Below are 15153 nucleotides of genomic sequence, written 5' to 3' on the forward strand. Positions count from 1 at the left end.
GAAGGAAGAAGACAGGGGTCGGCGTGACTGGGACACGTGCTCTTTATTTATAATATAACTCAGAATAACAGCGCTCACGGGCGCAAACAGCTCTCAAACTATAGCAGCTTTTAACCACTTTCTCCAGCATTCAATATTTCTTGGCACAGGTCAGGCAGATAGCAGCAGTGGTGTCCCAGTCCCTCTCTCTCTCCATCTCTCTCTCGCAGTGGCTTTATAGCTCTCTCCACGCCAATTACTGTAATCAAAGACAGGTGTTTTTAATCAGCGCTCAAGCCGCTTACTCACCGCTCGGATCCTTTCCTTCTCTCCGCCCGCAGACCTCGCGAAAACCACGCCCACCTCACCACACTCGCTATGAAAGGATACGCTTCCAGCGCTTCGCACACACATTGCACCAGAACCGTTTTCGGAAACGAAACTTAGGAATTTCGCGCGGTTCTGGTATTTTTCAAAAATCAGTTTCGGTTCTGCATAAGAACCGGTTCTCGGTTCCCAACCCTAGAGATAAATAATTGTGTTTGTTTTATAAAGACCTTTTGCGAGCCTTGCGGTGAATCATTAAGGTTGCCGTTTTTCCCCACACGCTTTCAAAACAATGGCTCACACGTTCTCATAGAGACAGAGCGACACGCGTCATAATCTGAAGACCTCGCCCACCGGGGGGAAAACAATCAAACTGTCTCCATTGACTTTGCATTGCGGGAGGCTGCCTCCTTGTCATTTCGGACTTATTAAAAAAACTGAACAATGTATAAAAGCTGATATGAACAAAGTGAACTGCAAACAAACTAAACAAAACCCAGAGGCAAAAACCCAGACATTTTTATAAGCTGTTGACCCAAAAAACGAGCGTTTAAGGACAAAAAAGTGGATTCAGGCCATTGAGACAGAGCGCTACAGGTCATATTACACTGATAACTACGGCGACTAGAGGGGAATGTAATCAACGACAGGAAATATCATATATAAAACGGACATTTGGATATTTGACTTAACAGTGACAAAATGTTTACTGCACACATAGACATACTGAGACATACTGAGTGTCAGGATCCCAAAATTTACCCATTCTTCCTGCTGAAGCGTCACTTCGTATTGCCTGTATCCACTTTTATCTTCTTAAATGCTCGTTTTTTTGGGTCGACAGCTTATAAAAACGTATTTCTGTGTTTTTTAGCTTGTTTGCTGTACACCTTGTCACATATCAGCTTTTATACATTGTTCTGTTTTTTGTTATAAGTCCGAAATGACAATGAGGCAGCCTCCCGCAATGCAAAGTCAATGGAGAGCGTTGGATTGTTTTCCCCCCCGGTGTGGGCGTGGCCTAAATACGCTCTGTCTCTATGGGGGAGCCGAAGCTCATTAAATATGCAAAGCATATCCAATCATAACAGTGGGCGTTTACTTCCAAGTCTTCAGTGCGCACGCCCATAAAAACAGAGCGTTCCATGAGAGAGCCTCAAAACCAGGGCAGAAAATAGCCTATTAATTATTCATTATGATGTTTTTGAATGTAAAAACCACGCGAACATCACAAGTAAACCTCAGACAACAGTATAAAATATTTTAAAAGCCAGTTTATGACCCCTTTAAAGCATGAATGCAGGGTGGGGGTGGGAGGCGTTAATTCTCTTTAGAGCAGTTTTTATAAAAATTTTGATAACAATTAAAATAGCCGCCTAATGGCTATGCTGAAATAATGTGAAGAGTAACCGAGTAGTTTCTGCTGCCTCAAATGATTTACACAGACATGGAAGGACAAATTTAAAACAAATGAAAAAGCAGCTTAATCTTTACCAAAATTTTTATATGACAAAAAAGAATATAAAAAAATGCAATACTAATATGGTTTCATTTCTTCATTTACTAATGTCTCTATAAACGTGATTTTATTTAAACATTAATGAGAGACATTCAACTTTACAGTATAACTGAAAGCTATATCAGTTTCAACATTTATTAGGCTTTTAAAAAATAACTTAAAACAATCCTCACATAAACCCATTATAATAAATGTCATATTTACCTGTGGCCTGTTAACAGGAAGGAAATTTACAGAAATTGAATAAAGTTATCAAACAGTCTGCACTGCATAAATAATAAATTAAATATAGATTGATTCTCATTAAAGCTACCGTTTTCTCTGTTCTCTTTGTTCTGTGATTAACATTAATGACAGACAGCATTAGTGGTTGCTGTTCCTTTAAGATCGAACGCGGATCTGACACGCTGTCACGCGCATCTAATTTTCCCTCAACTCTTTAAGTTAATTTAAGACTGCTCTTATGAGGATACTAGACAAAACGGACACTTTGGCATAATTCTGTGTTATTGTTTGTCCGAAAGCGAAAGAGAACTTGATTCTGGTGCGCTGTGTTTGTCTCACAGACAGGAGTGCCACATTCACAGACTATAGCGTGCTCATACATAAAAAGTGAGTAAAGTAAGTGACCCGCCAAATTGGCTAGTGATTTGACAGAGTTAACTTACCCTCCACAATTGATTTGTACCATTTGGCGGGTGTTAATTTCAAACCCTGTTAATAATGAAGCTGCTCTGAGACGCTGAAAACTGTTATCACAACAAGTCACGCACGTGCGCTTCATGAAACACAATGCTGATATATTTATAAATTAAATTGCAGCCTTTGCAATTTGAAAAGCACACTAAGTAATGTAGCGATTTATATTTAACGTTGGTATATTGTGCAATCTCAGACTAAACTTTGTTTGTTGTGTGTGTGTGTGTGTGTGTGTCATTCACTGAAACGTAAATTTAACTGCAGCCAAGTGACTGCGTGACCCACCTCTTCCCACTTTTTAATTAGAAACCCACAGTTTGAAAACCCCTGGCTTAAACAATCTGGTTTGTGGCTACTTTAGCCGCCCTCCATATGGCCTTAGATGCCCGCTTAAAGGGATGGTTCACCCAAAAATGAAAATTCTGTCATTTACTCACCTTCAAGTTGTTCCAAACCTGTATGAGTTTCTTTGTTCTGCTGAACACAAAAGAAGATATTTTGAAGAATGTTGGGAACCAAGCAGATAGAGCAACCATTGACTACCATAGTATTTTTTTCCCTACTATGTAAGTCAATAATAAAATAAATAAACATAAAATTAAGTTTATGGTTCTCTGATGTCGGTTGATGGTCACATGACATGCAGGTTAACAATTTTAGTTTTAGTGAATGTTTTTATTTTAAAATTATTTTTATGATTTACTATTTTCCATTAAACTCCTTCACGAACCCCAGTCTGGGATACCCTGATGTAATGTAATATTCACTTCATTTTGAGATATTTTCTTTCTCTTTGTATTTTATATCAATAAGGTACAAGATTATCCTATTCAAATCAATGTGATAAACGAGTTAGGTCAAAAGTAATCAAAAAGTAATCGGAATGCATTACCTAAAATGAGTAATCTAGATTACATTACGTTATTGCCATGTAATTTGTAATCAGTAATTGACTACAATTTGGTAGTAATCTACCCAGCACTGATTATCAGTTATAAACAGATTGTCTGCTTTATATTTTTGTAGAAAGTGTGATTTCTTTGATTAATAGAAAGTTCAAAAGAACAGCATGTCTTTACTGTCACTTTTTATCAATTATGTATTAAATAATTTCTGATTAATTTCAAATTTTTGAATGGTCATGTGACCATTGGCGTAAACCATCTGAGGGTTGTCCCAACCCCTAAAAATATAATTAAAAACAACATTGTGTATTGTAAATGAGATAGTCCTCCCTCTCTTGCCCCACAGGGGTTTGGTCCACAACGGCGCGCACCTCACCTACACACACGACAAGTCCGATGGGAGAGAACACAGTTCTTCAGTAGTTGTTGAACTCCAGTTAGTGTTAAAGTTAAAAAAATTAAACCTTTTTAGCTTTTAGTATAACTATGTCAGCCTTAAGGTTAGGAATAAGCTGGTGTGTTCCAAAACAATGACAAAATTCGCATTTAGGAGATATAAGCATTCGAAACGTACAGTCTCTCACTTCTGTTCAAATGAATCACAGATTTTGATGACATCATCGCAGACTTCATCTTCTCATCATATCTTCTGTCCAATCAAATGCTCTCTAGAATCTGAAGCGCCCGCCCCCTATATTATAAATAGATGCTGAAGCTGCATCTGAAATCGGTCAGTTGTTCACACATTTACTCATTTCTTTGGTGAAAGGCACATAGCGCACTATACATGCGATAGGAAACGATTCAGACATGTAATGCTTTCAGTTGAGGCGAATGAAGTCTGGTTTCACGTTAGTTTCACGCGCACCACGGCAGCACACACAAATATACACACTAAACGGCTCTGGTCTAAAGTTAGACTAGAGACACGAGAGCGGATCATTTGCGCGAGTCGGCGCTAGGGATGAAATGATAACCGGTTTCACGATAAACCACAATAAAATTTTGTGACGGTTAGTAATACCGTTTAAAATTTAATTATCATTAAAACCGCGTGTGATTATCACGATTTTGAAAACTTGCGGTAAATCTTGTTCAGTCAGCGTCAGTCTGGTGCAGCGCAGCGCAGCGCTGTTTTTGAACGAGAAGAAATGGCAGAAGGCAGTGACAGCGCCGGGAGATTGTTCAGATTTCTAAAAGGACCAAATCTGAGGCGTGGTCATATTTTGGCTTTTACAAAAGTCCTGAGGGAAACTTAATCGAAGATGGTCACCCTGTCTGCAGAACATGCCAGAAGAAAGTCGCTGTAATAGGGGGAACACTTCAAAACTACGAACGCAAGGCAAGTGAACTTTGACCTCAATACCAAAACTACGTCTGGGAAATAACGTGAAGCGAACAAACAAATTCAGCCAAGACCAGGGTGACATTTAAGGGTTAATAATCAGGGCTTGACATTAACAACCGCCATTTGGGGTGTAACGTTATTTCGGCTGCACACTAGCCACTTTGGCGGTTGAACTTATTATAGTCTTCTCAAAAGCCATCTGTTATAATCGCGTTGCGCATTGTTATAACCAATCACACGTGTTTCTATTGAGTTTATGAATGCAATGTCTCAAAATCAGAGGCGTTCAGATTAGCCAGAGTTATGTTCAGAGCGCGCGCTGCTCCCACTCGCCGAAATCTACACTCAAATCAGAGATATACGTGCGATGTATGATGAAAGAATCTCCTGCGTACAGTGATTGACTGTTTTTGTTCTATTTCAGCAGCGAAAATTGTTTAAAAAAAAAACACAGCAGAACCACAGCGCATCTGATGTGACTGGCATAACGCTGGCGAATTTAGGGACCGTCTCTAAAGTTACACACAACATTGGTAACGTTATACACGTTTCAAACTTCAAACGCATTTGAAGAGAATGACAGTCATAAAAATGACTGTAAAGTGATCATTTAGGTGTCAGGTATGATGCACACATTTTGATATTTAATAAAATAAACTGTCAAATCATATGAAAATATGGATATGCATTATTTCACTAGGATACTGTTACACAAAATATGCTAGATTTAAATGCATCATTGCTGAACACTGATGAGAATATTGCTTGAGAATATATTTAGAGATAATATTAGAGATTATATTTACACCAAATTATTATTATTTATGCGTTGCTATTGACGACGGACATTATAATGAAGGAAATCCCACAGAATCTACCTTAAAAAAGTGCATAGAGCTGCTTGATTTATTTGTTGTTTGTTGATTTTCAAATATAAAACTTGTTTAAATGTTTTAAGTGTGTGCATCTGTTCTTTTTGAACACTGTCATCTCATTTGAACAAAACCGTGATAATATTGATAACCGTGATAATTTGGGTCACTATAATCGTGATGTGAAATTTCCATACCGTTTCATCCCTAGTCGGCACAGACAACAAAACATATCGGACCCATTTAAATTCTGCACAGACTGCTGTATTTCAAGGTGATATGGAGGAAATTATGATGATAAACGGTTAGAGATTAGGAGGAAACTGGCTTTACCAAACAGAAAAGGCTCTGGTCAAACTGTGGTATTGGCGAAACGCTATTGGCCATTTCAAAAAAGGGGAGGAGCTGCTTACAGCTGGAGCTGTTTCAGGGTAAATTACGTCAACACATTGAATAATGCTGCGCGTTTCAAGGCGCTTCAGTGGGCCTTTTAAAGCCTATTTTATTCACTTTAAACATCGGATTAAGTGATTCTTTTCTCTTTAAAACAGACGATGCTGAGTTAATAATAAATTAGCAATGACAAAAAATTATGATAACCGATGTATTTTTCTATAAGTCCGATATTTTAGCGATTGTTGTTTTGGTAGCTTGTTGTAAATCACCCACTACAACTAACACGGCCATAAGCCTATGTGTGAACTGATATTAGGTTAATATTGCAAATCTACCGCTGTGTTGGGTTTTGCTCAATGCTATGTGGAAGAAACGAGATAATTTAATAATTATATTACCGCGTGGTGAACCTGATAAAATGACACAGAAAAGGAAAACGGACATGGGATCATTTTTCAGTGCACAAAAATTGCACAAATGTACAATTTTGGCTGTATTGTTTGTCCCCTCCCCCCCACTGTTAAATCAGATGTACACCAATGCATGTGATCAAAATAATCTTACTTATTCCAAACAGATAATGTATATTGTACATACATTTATATATGTAATGATATATGTATACTTTTTATATATTTGCGTAGCACTTTTTACAACACATTGTTTCTAAAAAGCTCTGCTAAGAATAGTGCCTTACAAAACCCCATTGAGGAAGCCACAGGCGACAGTGTCAGCCCCCAAACATGGTTAGGTGGGAATCGGGATGAGGTAGAAACCTTGCGAGAAACCAAGGAAGTCTTGCTGATAGAGCTTGTTAAAAAGCCTGGTGGGGACACCAGCACACCAGCATTCCATGCTGGAGACCAGTATCCAAACCAAAACATATACATAAACTATAGGGTGTTTCAGATTGGCTCAAAAACAACACCTTTTCCACCACATTTGCACTGTTTGTACTTTATTACCAATTTAAGTTCTCGATAGTCATCAGCAGATCTTAGGAAAATAACAGTTTGTCCTTTAGCGAGCACACAGATAAAAAAACATTGATCTAACGCCGAAGAGCTGTCGCACCATCTCTAATCTTGCTGTTGATCTTCTGCCAGTTCCACCAGGCAACCCAATCTTAGAGTCCCGCGAGGAAATCGTGAGTGAGGGGAATGAGACCGAGATAACCTGCACCGCCATGGGCAGCAGACCTGCTTCCACCATCAAATGGATGAAAGGGGACCAACCGCTGCAAGGTCTGACTCAGATCCAAGGAAGATTGTGCTGATAAGTTTGCTGTGATTACTGATGTCTCTGATCTGCACACAACACACCACGGTTTAGGATTCTGACTTCATAATGACTTTCAATTAAGCCTTCGGAAGGTGTATCCAGTGTATTGACAAGAAGAGCTCAACACGCGGGATTTTTGGTGCTTTTCAGTTGAGCTTAAATAAGTAGCTTTGAATGAACTCCAACTGTTTACCTCCCACTCAGCAAATGCTGCCCACATATTAGTTCTCACTGGTTAAGGCAGAGCGGGCTGACATAAAGGAGTGAATGTGCAGGCTGGTTAATGTGCTTATAAACAGCTTTTCCCCATTAGACAGCAGGGTGGGACTGTTGAATAACATTCAGATAGACTACCTGGGGAAACAGAGGCAAACATGGCAGATGATATGGAGCATTTAAAAAGAATCTAAGTTTAATGTGTCAACTGTTTATGGATTACAAACATCACAGCTTCATTAACTGCAGTGAAAGCAGTCAGACAGTGGCCTAAGGCGAAAGATTTCACGTGCTAAATGAGTCAAATACTAGCTAGTACACATTAAGGATTGCAGAAAACGCACATTAAGGTAATAATGACTGGTTTCTAATTAAAAAGTCTTAATATGAACCACACAAACTCTGGTGTAATTACATATTGCTCTAAACACCATTGATTACAACACTTTGGAGGACATTATTATTAAGTATAAAGCAGATTTATGACCCATCTAAGACAAAAATTATTTTATTTATTTATCAATTATCATAAACTGTATTCTGATGTTTTGCCATAAATATTATATTTAATATTTAAATGACATTCACTATGGTACGCTTTCTATTTTTATGCAGTAGCAGCAATATGAATCAGTGTAATTGTATTATTATTTATAGTTATAGTTATATAGTTATAGTTATTATAGTGTTATAATAGTGTGTGTGTGTGTGTGTGTGTGTGTGTGTGTGTGTGTGTGTGTGTGTGTGTGTGTGTGTGTGTGTGTGTGTGTGTGTGTGTGTGTGTGTGTGTGTGTGTGTGTGTGTGTGTGTGTGTGTGTGTGTGTGTGTGTGTGTGTGTGTGTGTGTGTGTGTGTGTGTGTGTGTATATATGTGTATATATGTATATGTATATATATATATATATATATATATATATATATATATATATGAATATATGAGGGGTGTAACGGTAAACAAAACTGACGGTTCGATCCGTACCTTGGTTTTGAAGTCATGGTTCGGTACAGCAGTTTTACAAAATTGCTTTTTATTTATTATTATTAAACAGTGGTTTACTGGGAAAAAATGTGTCTGTCCTTAAATGAATTAAATTATAACTAAAAGTTTATTGAATATATTGCTGTAAACTATATAGGGAGCCTTTACTTACACATTATAATATTAAAGGTTAACAACAGAGCCCAAACAATAATCCTAAATTCAGTTGATATTTATTTTTAGGTATAATAATCAACAATCAAATAACAGTATGCAAACATGTAAACTTCACATAAGGCAGTTTTTGCAATAACTTCTAAATCTAATTATAAAATAGCTTTTTCTCCAATTCGTTGTTGAAATATTCACTCTAGAACTATTAATGATGCGGAATAAAACATGGTTAAATACATGTGCATCGTTAATCATTTACACAGTGACTGTCATTTTCGTGACAGATTTATTTAAACATACATGATATAATCAAGACATCACTAACAGGCTAAGTAGAATATAATGAATATATAGGCTAATATAATGCATATGTTTAGTGAAAGAGTTAATTTTTCTAGTGAACAAAATTCTGTGGACACTGAATGACTGCCTGAGGTAAATGTTATTGGTAATGTAAATGTTATATACATGACATTGTTTAGTTTACAAGCAGTTATATTGAGGTCTTTCCGCCGTTGAAACACTGATTTAGCGATTACACCACATATGATACGTGACAGTAAGTTGTAATGTATCCTCAACATACCTTCAGATGTTTATTCTTTAGGAAGAGATGATCTATCGCATTCACAGATGATCACGTTCACACTTGAACTGATCAGTCACGCCACATAGAGCGTCAAAACGGCATTTATCGTTTGAATTTCGTGATAAAATGGACTGAATACTCAATATATTCGTGTGGGAACTCAGATTGAAGTGTGTTCCGTGCTTAAAACAAGCCGACCCGAATAATGTTAAAGATTGCATTCGGAAACCGTTCGGTACACGCGTGCACCAAACCGAAAGCCCTGTACCGATACAGTGAGGAAAATAAGTATTTGAACACCCTGCTATTTTGCAAGTTCTCCCACTTAGAAATCATGGAAGGGTCTGAAATTGTCATCGTAGGTGCATGTCCACTGTGAGAGACATAATCTAAAAAACAAAATCCAGAAATCACAATGTATGATTTTTTTAACTATTTATTTGTATGATACAGCTGCAAATAAGTATTTCAACATCTGTCTATCAGCTAGAATTCTGACCCTCAAAGACCTGTTAGTCTGCCTTTAAAATGTCCACCTCCTCTCCTACTTATCCTAAATTAGATGCAACTGTTTGAGGTCGTTAGCTGCATAAGACACCTGTCCACCCCATACAATCAGTAAGAACCCAACTACTAACATGGCCAAAACCAAAGAGCTGTTCAAAGACACTAGAGACAAAATTGTACACCTCCACAAGGCTGGAAAGGGCTACGGGGAAATTGCCAAGCAGCTTGGTGAAATAAGGTCCACTGTTGGAGCAATCATTAGAAAATGGAAAAAGCTAAACATGACTGTCAATCTCCCTCGGACTGGGGCTCCATGCAAGATCTCACCTCGTGGGGTCTCAATGATCCTAAGAAAGGTGAGAAATCAGCCCAGAACTACACGGGAGGAGCTGGTCAATGACCTGAAAAGAGCTGGGACCACCGTTTCCAAGGTTACTGTTGGTAATACACTAAGACGTCATGGTTTGAAATCATGCATGGCACGGAAGGTTCCCCTGCTTAAACCAGCACATGTCCAGGCCCGTCTTAAGTTTGCCAATGACCATTTGGATGATCCAGAGGAGTCATGGGAGAAAGTCATGTGGTCAGATGAGACCAAAATAGAACTTTTTGGTCATAATTCCAACTAAACGTGTTTGGAGGAAGAAGAATGATGAGTACCATCCCAAGAACACCATCCCTACTGTGAAGCATGGGGGTGGTAGCATCATGCTTTGGGGGTGTTTTTCTGCACATGGGACAGGGCGACTGCACTGTATTAAGGAGAGGATGACCGGGGCCATGTATTGCGAGATTTTGGGGAACAACCTCCTTCCCTCAGTTAGAGCATTGAAGATGGGTCGAAGCTGGGTCTTCCAACATGACAATGACCCGAAGCACACAGCCAGGATAACCAAGGAGTGGCTCTGTAAGAAGCATATCAAGGTTTTGGCGTGGCCTAGCCAGTCTCCAGACCTAAACCCAATAGAGAATATTTGGAGGGAGCTCAAACTCCGTGTTTCTCAGCGACAGGCCAGAAACCTGACTGATCTAGAGAAGATCTGTGTGGAGGAGTGGGCCAAAATCCCTCCTGCAGTGTGTGCAAACCTGGTGAAAAACTACAGGAAACGTTTGACCTCTGTAATTGCAAACAAAGGCTACTGTACCAAATATTAACATTGATTTTCTCATGTGTTCAAATACTTATTTGCAGCTGTATCATACAAATAGTTAAAAAATCATACATTGTGATTTCTGGATTTTTTTTTTTTTAGATTATGTCTCTCACAGTGGACATGCACCTACGATGACAATTTCAGACCCCTCCATGATTTCTAAGTGGGAGAACTTGCAAAATAGCAGGGTGTTCAAATACTTATTTTCCTCACTGTATATATTACCTTTACCTGTACCTTTACACCCCTAATATATATATATATATAGATATATATGCTATATTTCAATTACCAAAAAAATTAAAGGGACAATTCACCCAAAAATTCTGTCATCATTTATTCACCCTCAAATTGTTCCAAACCTGTATGAATTTCTTTCTTCTGCTAAACACAAAAGAAGATATTTTGAAGAATATAGGTAACCAAACAGCTGATTGGCCCCATTGACTTCCATATTATGATTCATTCATACAGGTTTGGAACAATTTGAGGGTGAATAAATGATGACTTGAATTTTCATTTTTGGGTAAATTGTCCTTTTAATATTTTTAGATTTAGTATAATCCTAATTAATAATTGTGAACATTCATAGACCATATATAGATTCCACATTTGCAGTTCTGAATTTTCCATGGTAACGTCTAGGTTACTATTGTGACCCCTGTTTCCCTGAAGGAAATAACGGAGAAGTTACATCAGAACGACTGCGCATCGGGATCTCGCCTGAGAGCCCAGTCCCTTTTGAGTGGTAACAGAACAACCCAATGCACATTGGCGAGTTAGATTTGCATCACAAGCCACTTCTGCGTATATAAGGCAGCGTGCAAACACTCACATTAAGTTTTCCGCTGAGGAGCTGGGAGCCCTGAATAAAATGCTGGGTCGTCTCAGGCGAGATACCATTTCTTCAGTCGTTCTGACGTAACATCGAGCATGACTGACTGATTGGGAAACCACAGTAACTGCAGTAAAGTACAATTAAACCGTAACAAGAAACTTTGTCCCAAGCTCTTTAATTAGGGGAATATCATTTTCTATGATGGAGAAATTATAGTTACTATGAAAAGAAATAAAAAATAATAATAATTTAATAAATTACAAAATTAGTATGATCCTTGATGAAGAGTCTTTGGGGACTCATTGACTGAAAGAAACTTGTCATAGGCCATAAAGTGTCTTTGGCATACAGTAACTTATGTATTTTTTGCAGCAGTGTCTTAGTATGCGCTGACAGAAGAGAAGGGAGATGAGCTATAGGTCAGTGCCGAGCTGTAATTATTTCCCACTTCATTAGGTCCAAGTAAACCATCATACTCTGTGCTGCAATTAGCTCAATGCCCTTGAGTTTAGAAATTGTCTTAGGATGAAGGCTAACATGATGGGCAGTAACCCCGCAGACAGCCACTGACCTCTGGGCTGCTTCATATGAATTCATCATGGTCACATGTCCTGATCATCCATTGTAATTATGTGCTTTTGCCATTGTTACAATTAATTTTTATTTCAGTTTTAGTCATTTCAGTACTTAAAACTTATTTCCGTTAGAATAACTTTCCAAGACAAGTTTTTTAAAAGTTTGTTTTTCATCTAATATTAATATACTTTTTAGCTTTATTTCAATTACTGAAATGGATTTTAATAGTGTTATTTTAACAATAACAACACTGCTTAGCTAAGAAATTAGTTGAACTATGTTTCTCAGTAGCAAGGTGGTAGCATCACACCTTATCATACCTTATCAAAGCTATATTTTTAAGTCACAAGGTAGCGCTGTTACATTTTCCCTATCAATATTTGAATAATCAAGTCATGTTTCAGACAGTTCAATCACACACTGACGTTTAAAGCAGTTTCTCATTCATTACAGTTTTTTCCAACTGCTTACACATTTTCAAAACCATGTCTCCTTTTTTCAAAACTCTACACACAATTCCCAAAACCGCACACACAAAATGCCTCACATCTCCTTCAAAATGTAACACTGCATTCAAAATGCCATAAACGCATGTGTCACGGGATGACTGAGGAAACTGAGGTGAGGACTCAATTGCAGGAAAAACGGATGAATTTATTATAAAAGTAAACATGAATACAAACAAAGACCCACGAGGGGGAAAACATACAACTAAGAAATAACTAAATCAACTAACATACTCAAACCGGGAACACAGGGAACAGGAGACGCTAGACATCACAATGAACCGACCAGGACTGCAAACACAAAGGAACTTATAAAGGGGACAAATAAAGCAGGTAACGAGGGAACACAGGTGGGGCAAATTAAACCAATAAGATGATAACAAGGAGGGTGGGAACTAGACAAGGACGGAAAATAACAAACCACCACATGTGCTACACAAGACAGGACAGGCATGTGACAGCATGTCAGAATGAAGCATTTGCATCAAATGGCAAACACTTCTTTCATAATAGTACATTTTTGGATATAATCTAAGTCTAAAGCTCTTTGGTCTTTCATAGGCTTACATTTCAATACAATGTTCTACAGTGAAAGTAATCTGCTGAGAGGGGTAAAAAGCATACTGTAAACACCAATGCAGAAACGGAAAATATTTATTAGGTCAAACATTACTGTTGTATACAGTAGCATACAACAAAACCATAAACATATGTAAACCAAAAGTATATTCTTAAGAATACAGTAAAGAACATTCCTGTTAGATTTTTGTGTTTTAGGTAGAGAATTGCGTGTAGCGTTTTGAGAAAAGTGTTTTATGCAATTGAAAACTGAGTCAAAGGCTGAGAAATAGCTTCTGGTTTTGGAGATTTGGTGTGTAGTTTTGCACTTTGAGTGGGGGGTTTCAAAAAGCGTGTGACATGAACAGATTTTGTGTGTAAGCAGTTGGAAAAAACTGTAAATTGGTAAAATGACTTTTTCAAAACACAGAGAACAAAAATAGCGCTGGATGAAGCAGGATATTTACTTACAATCTGTTGCTAATGCATCCTATCGTTTGCCAGCGATGGACAAGCTATTTGTTAAATTCAACACCTGCTTGTGAATGACACTACTGAAGATAAAGACATTTAACAAACTAAAGAGTACACAAAAACGGGTACACAAAACACCAACAGTATCAAAAGTTACCTTTACATTTTTAAAAGGACATTTTGAGAATTTAAATTAGCAATGTGTCATGTAAATAAGACAGACTTGGCTGGAACAAACCTTTTCTGTTGTGCTTTTCCCACCTACTAAACGTATCAGATTACCTATTATGGTTACACTTTATTTTGATGGTTCACTTTACACTATTCTACTGAAAGTAACTAGAGTATTAGTAGACTGTAGTACACTGTTAGGTTAGGGTTAAGGGTTTGGGTAGAGTCAGTAGAATGTCTGTTGAGGGACCATCAAAATAAAATGTAAGTAGATATTTGGCAGACAGTCTACTAATACTCTGAGAGTTAGTTGACTTGTAGTTGGAAAGTTACATATAGTTAATAAAATATCTAAAGTGGACCATCGGAAAAAAGTGTTACCCAGATCAGTGGCTTTCAAACCTGTCCTGGAAGCACTCCAGCCCTGCACATTTTGTATGTCACCCTTATCAGACACACCCAATTTAGTTCTTGCAGTCTCTACTAACGAGCTGATGAGTTGAATCAGGTGTGATAAATGAGGGAGACACACAAAATGTGCAGGGCTGGGGTGCCTCCAGGACAGGAAAGCCACTGACCCAGATTATTATGTTATACACTATATTGCCAAAGGTATTGGGACACCCCTCCAAATCATTCAATTCAGGTGTTCCAATCACTTTCATGGCCACAGGTGTATAAAACCAAGCACCCAGGCATGCAGATGTTTCTACAAACATTTGTGAAAGAATGGGTAGCTCAGTGAATTCAAGAGTGGTGCCGTGATAGGTTGCCACCTGTGCAATAAGTACATTAGTTTCCTCACTACTAAATATTCCACGGTCAACTGTTAGTGGTATTATAACAAAGTGGAAGCAATTGGGAACAACAGCAACTCGGCCACGAAGTGGTAGGCCACTTAAAATAAAAGAGTGGGGTCAGCGCATGCTGAAGTGCACAGTGTGCAGAAGTCGTCAACTTTCTGCAGAGTCAATAGCTACAGACCTCCAAACTTTGTGTAGCCTTCAGATTAGCTCAAGAACAGTGTGTAGAGCTTCATGGAATGGGTTTCCATGGCCGAGCAGCTTCATCCAAGCCTTACATCAC

At 38.1% G+C, this 15153-nt stretch overlaps 1 protein-coding gene across 2 annotated transcripts in view; it reads left to right on the forward strand.

Moving 5' to 3' along the window:
• The window catches only part of cadm1b (cell adhesion molecule 1b), a 295177-nt gene that overhangs the window by 195532 nt on the left and 84492 nt on the right, over window positions 1-15153 (forward strand). For both annotated transcript variants that reach the window (XM_079822635.1, XM_079822636.1), the window contains exon 4: window positions 7152-7289. In XM_079822635.1, coding sequence (XP_079678761.1) covers window positions 7152-7289 — 138 coding nt within the window. The remainder of the gene's footprint in view (window positions 1-7151; window positions 7290-15153) is intronic.

Source organism: Gobio gobio (assembly GCF_949357685.1).
Source record: "Gobio gobio genome assembly, chromosome: 8".
In the NCBI taxonomy this organism is placed as follows: Eukaryota; Metazoa; Chordata; class Actinopteri; order Cypriniformes; family Gobionidae; genus Gobio; species Gobio gobio.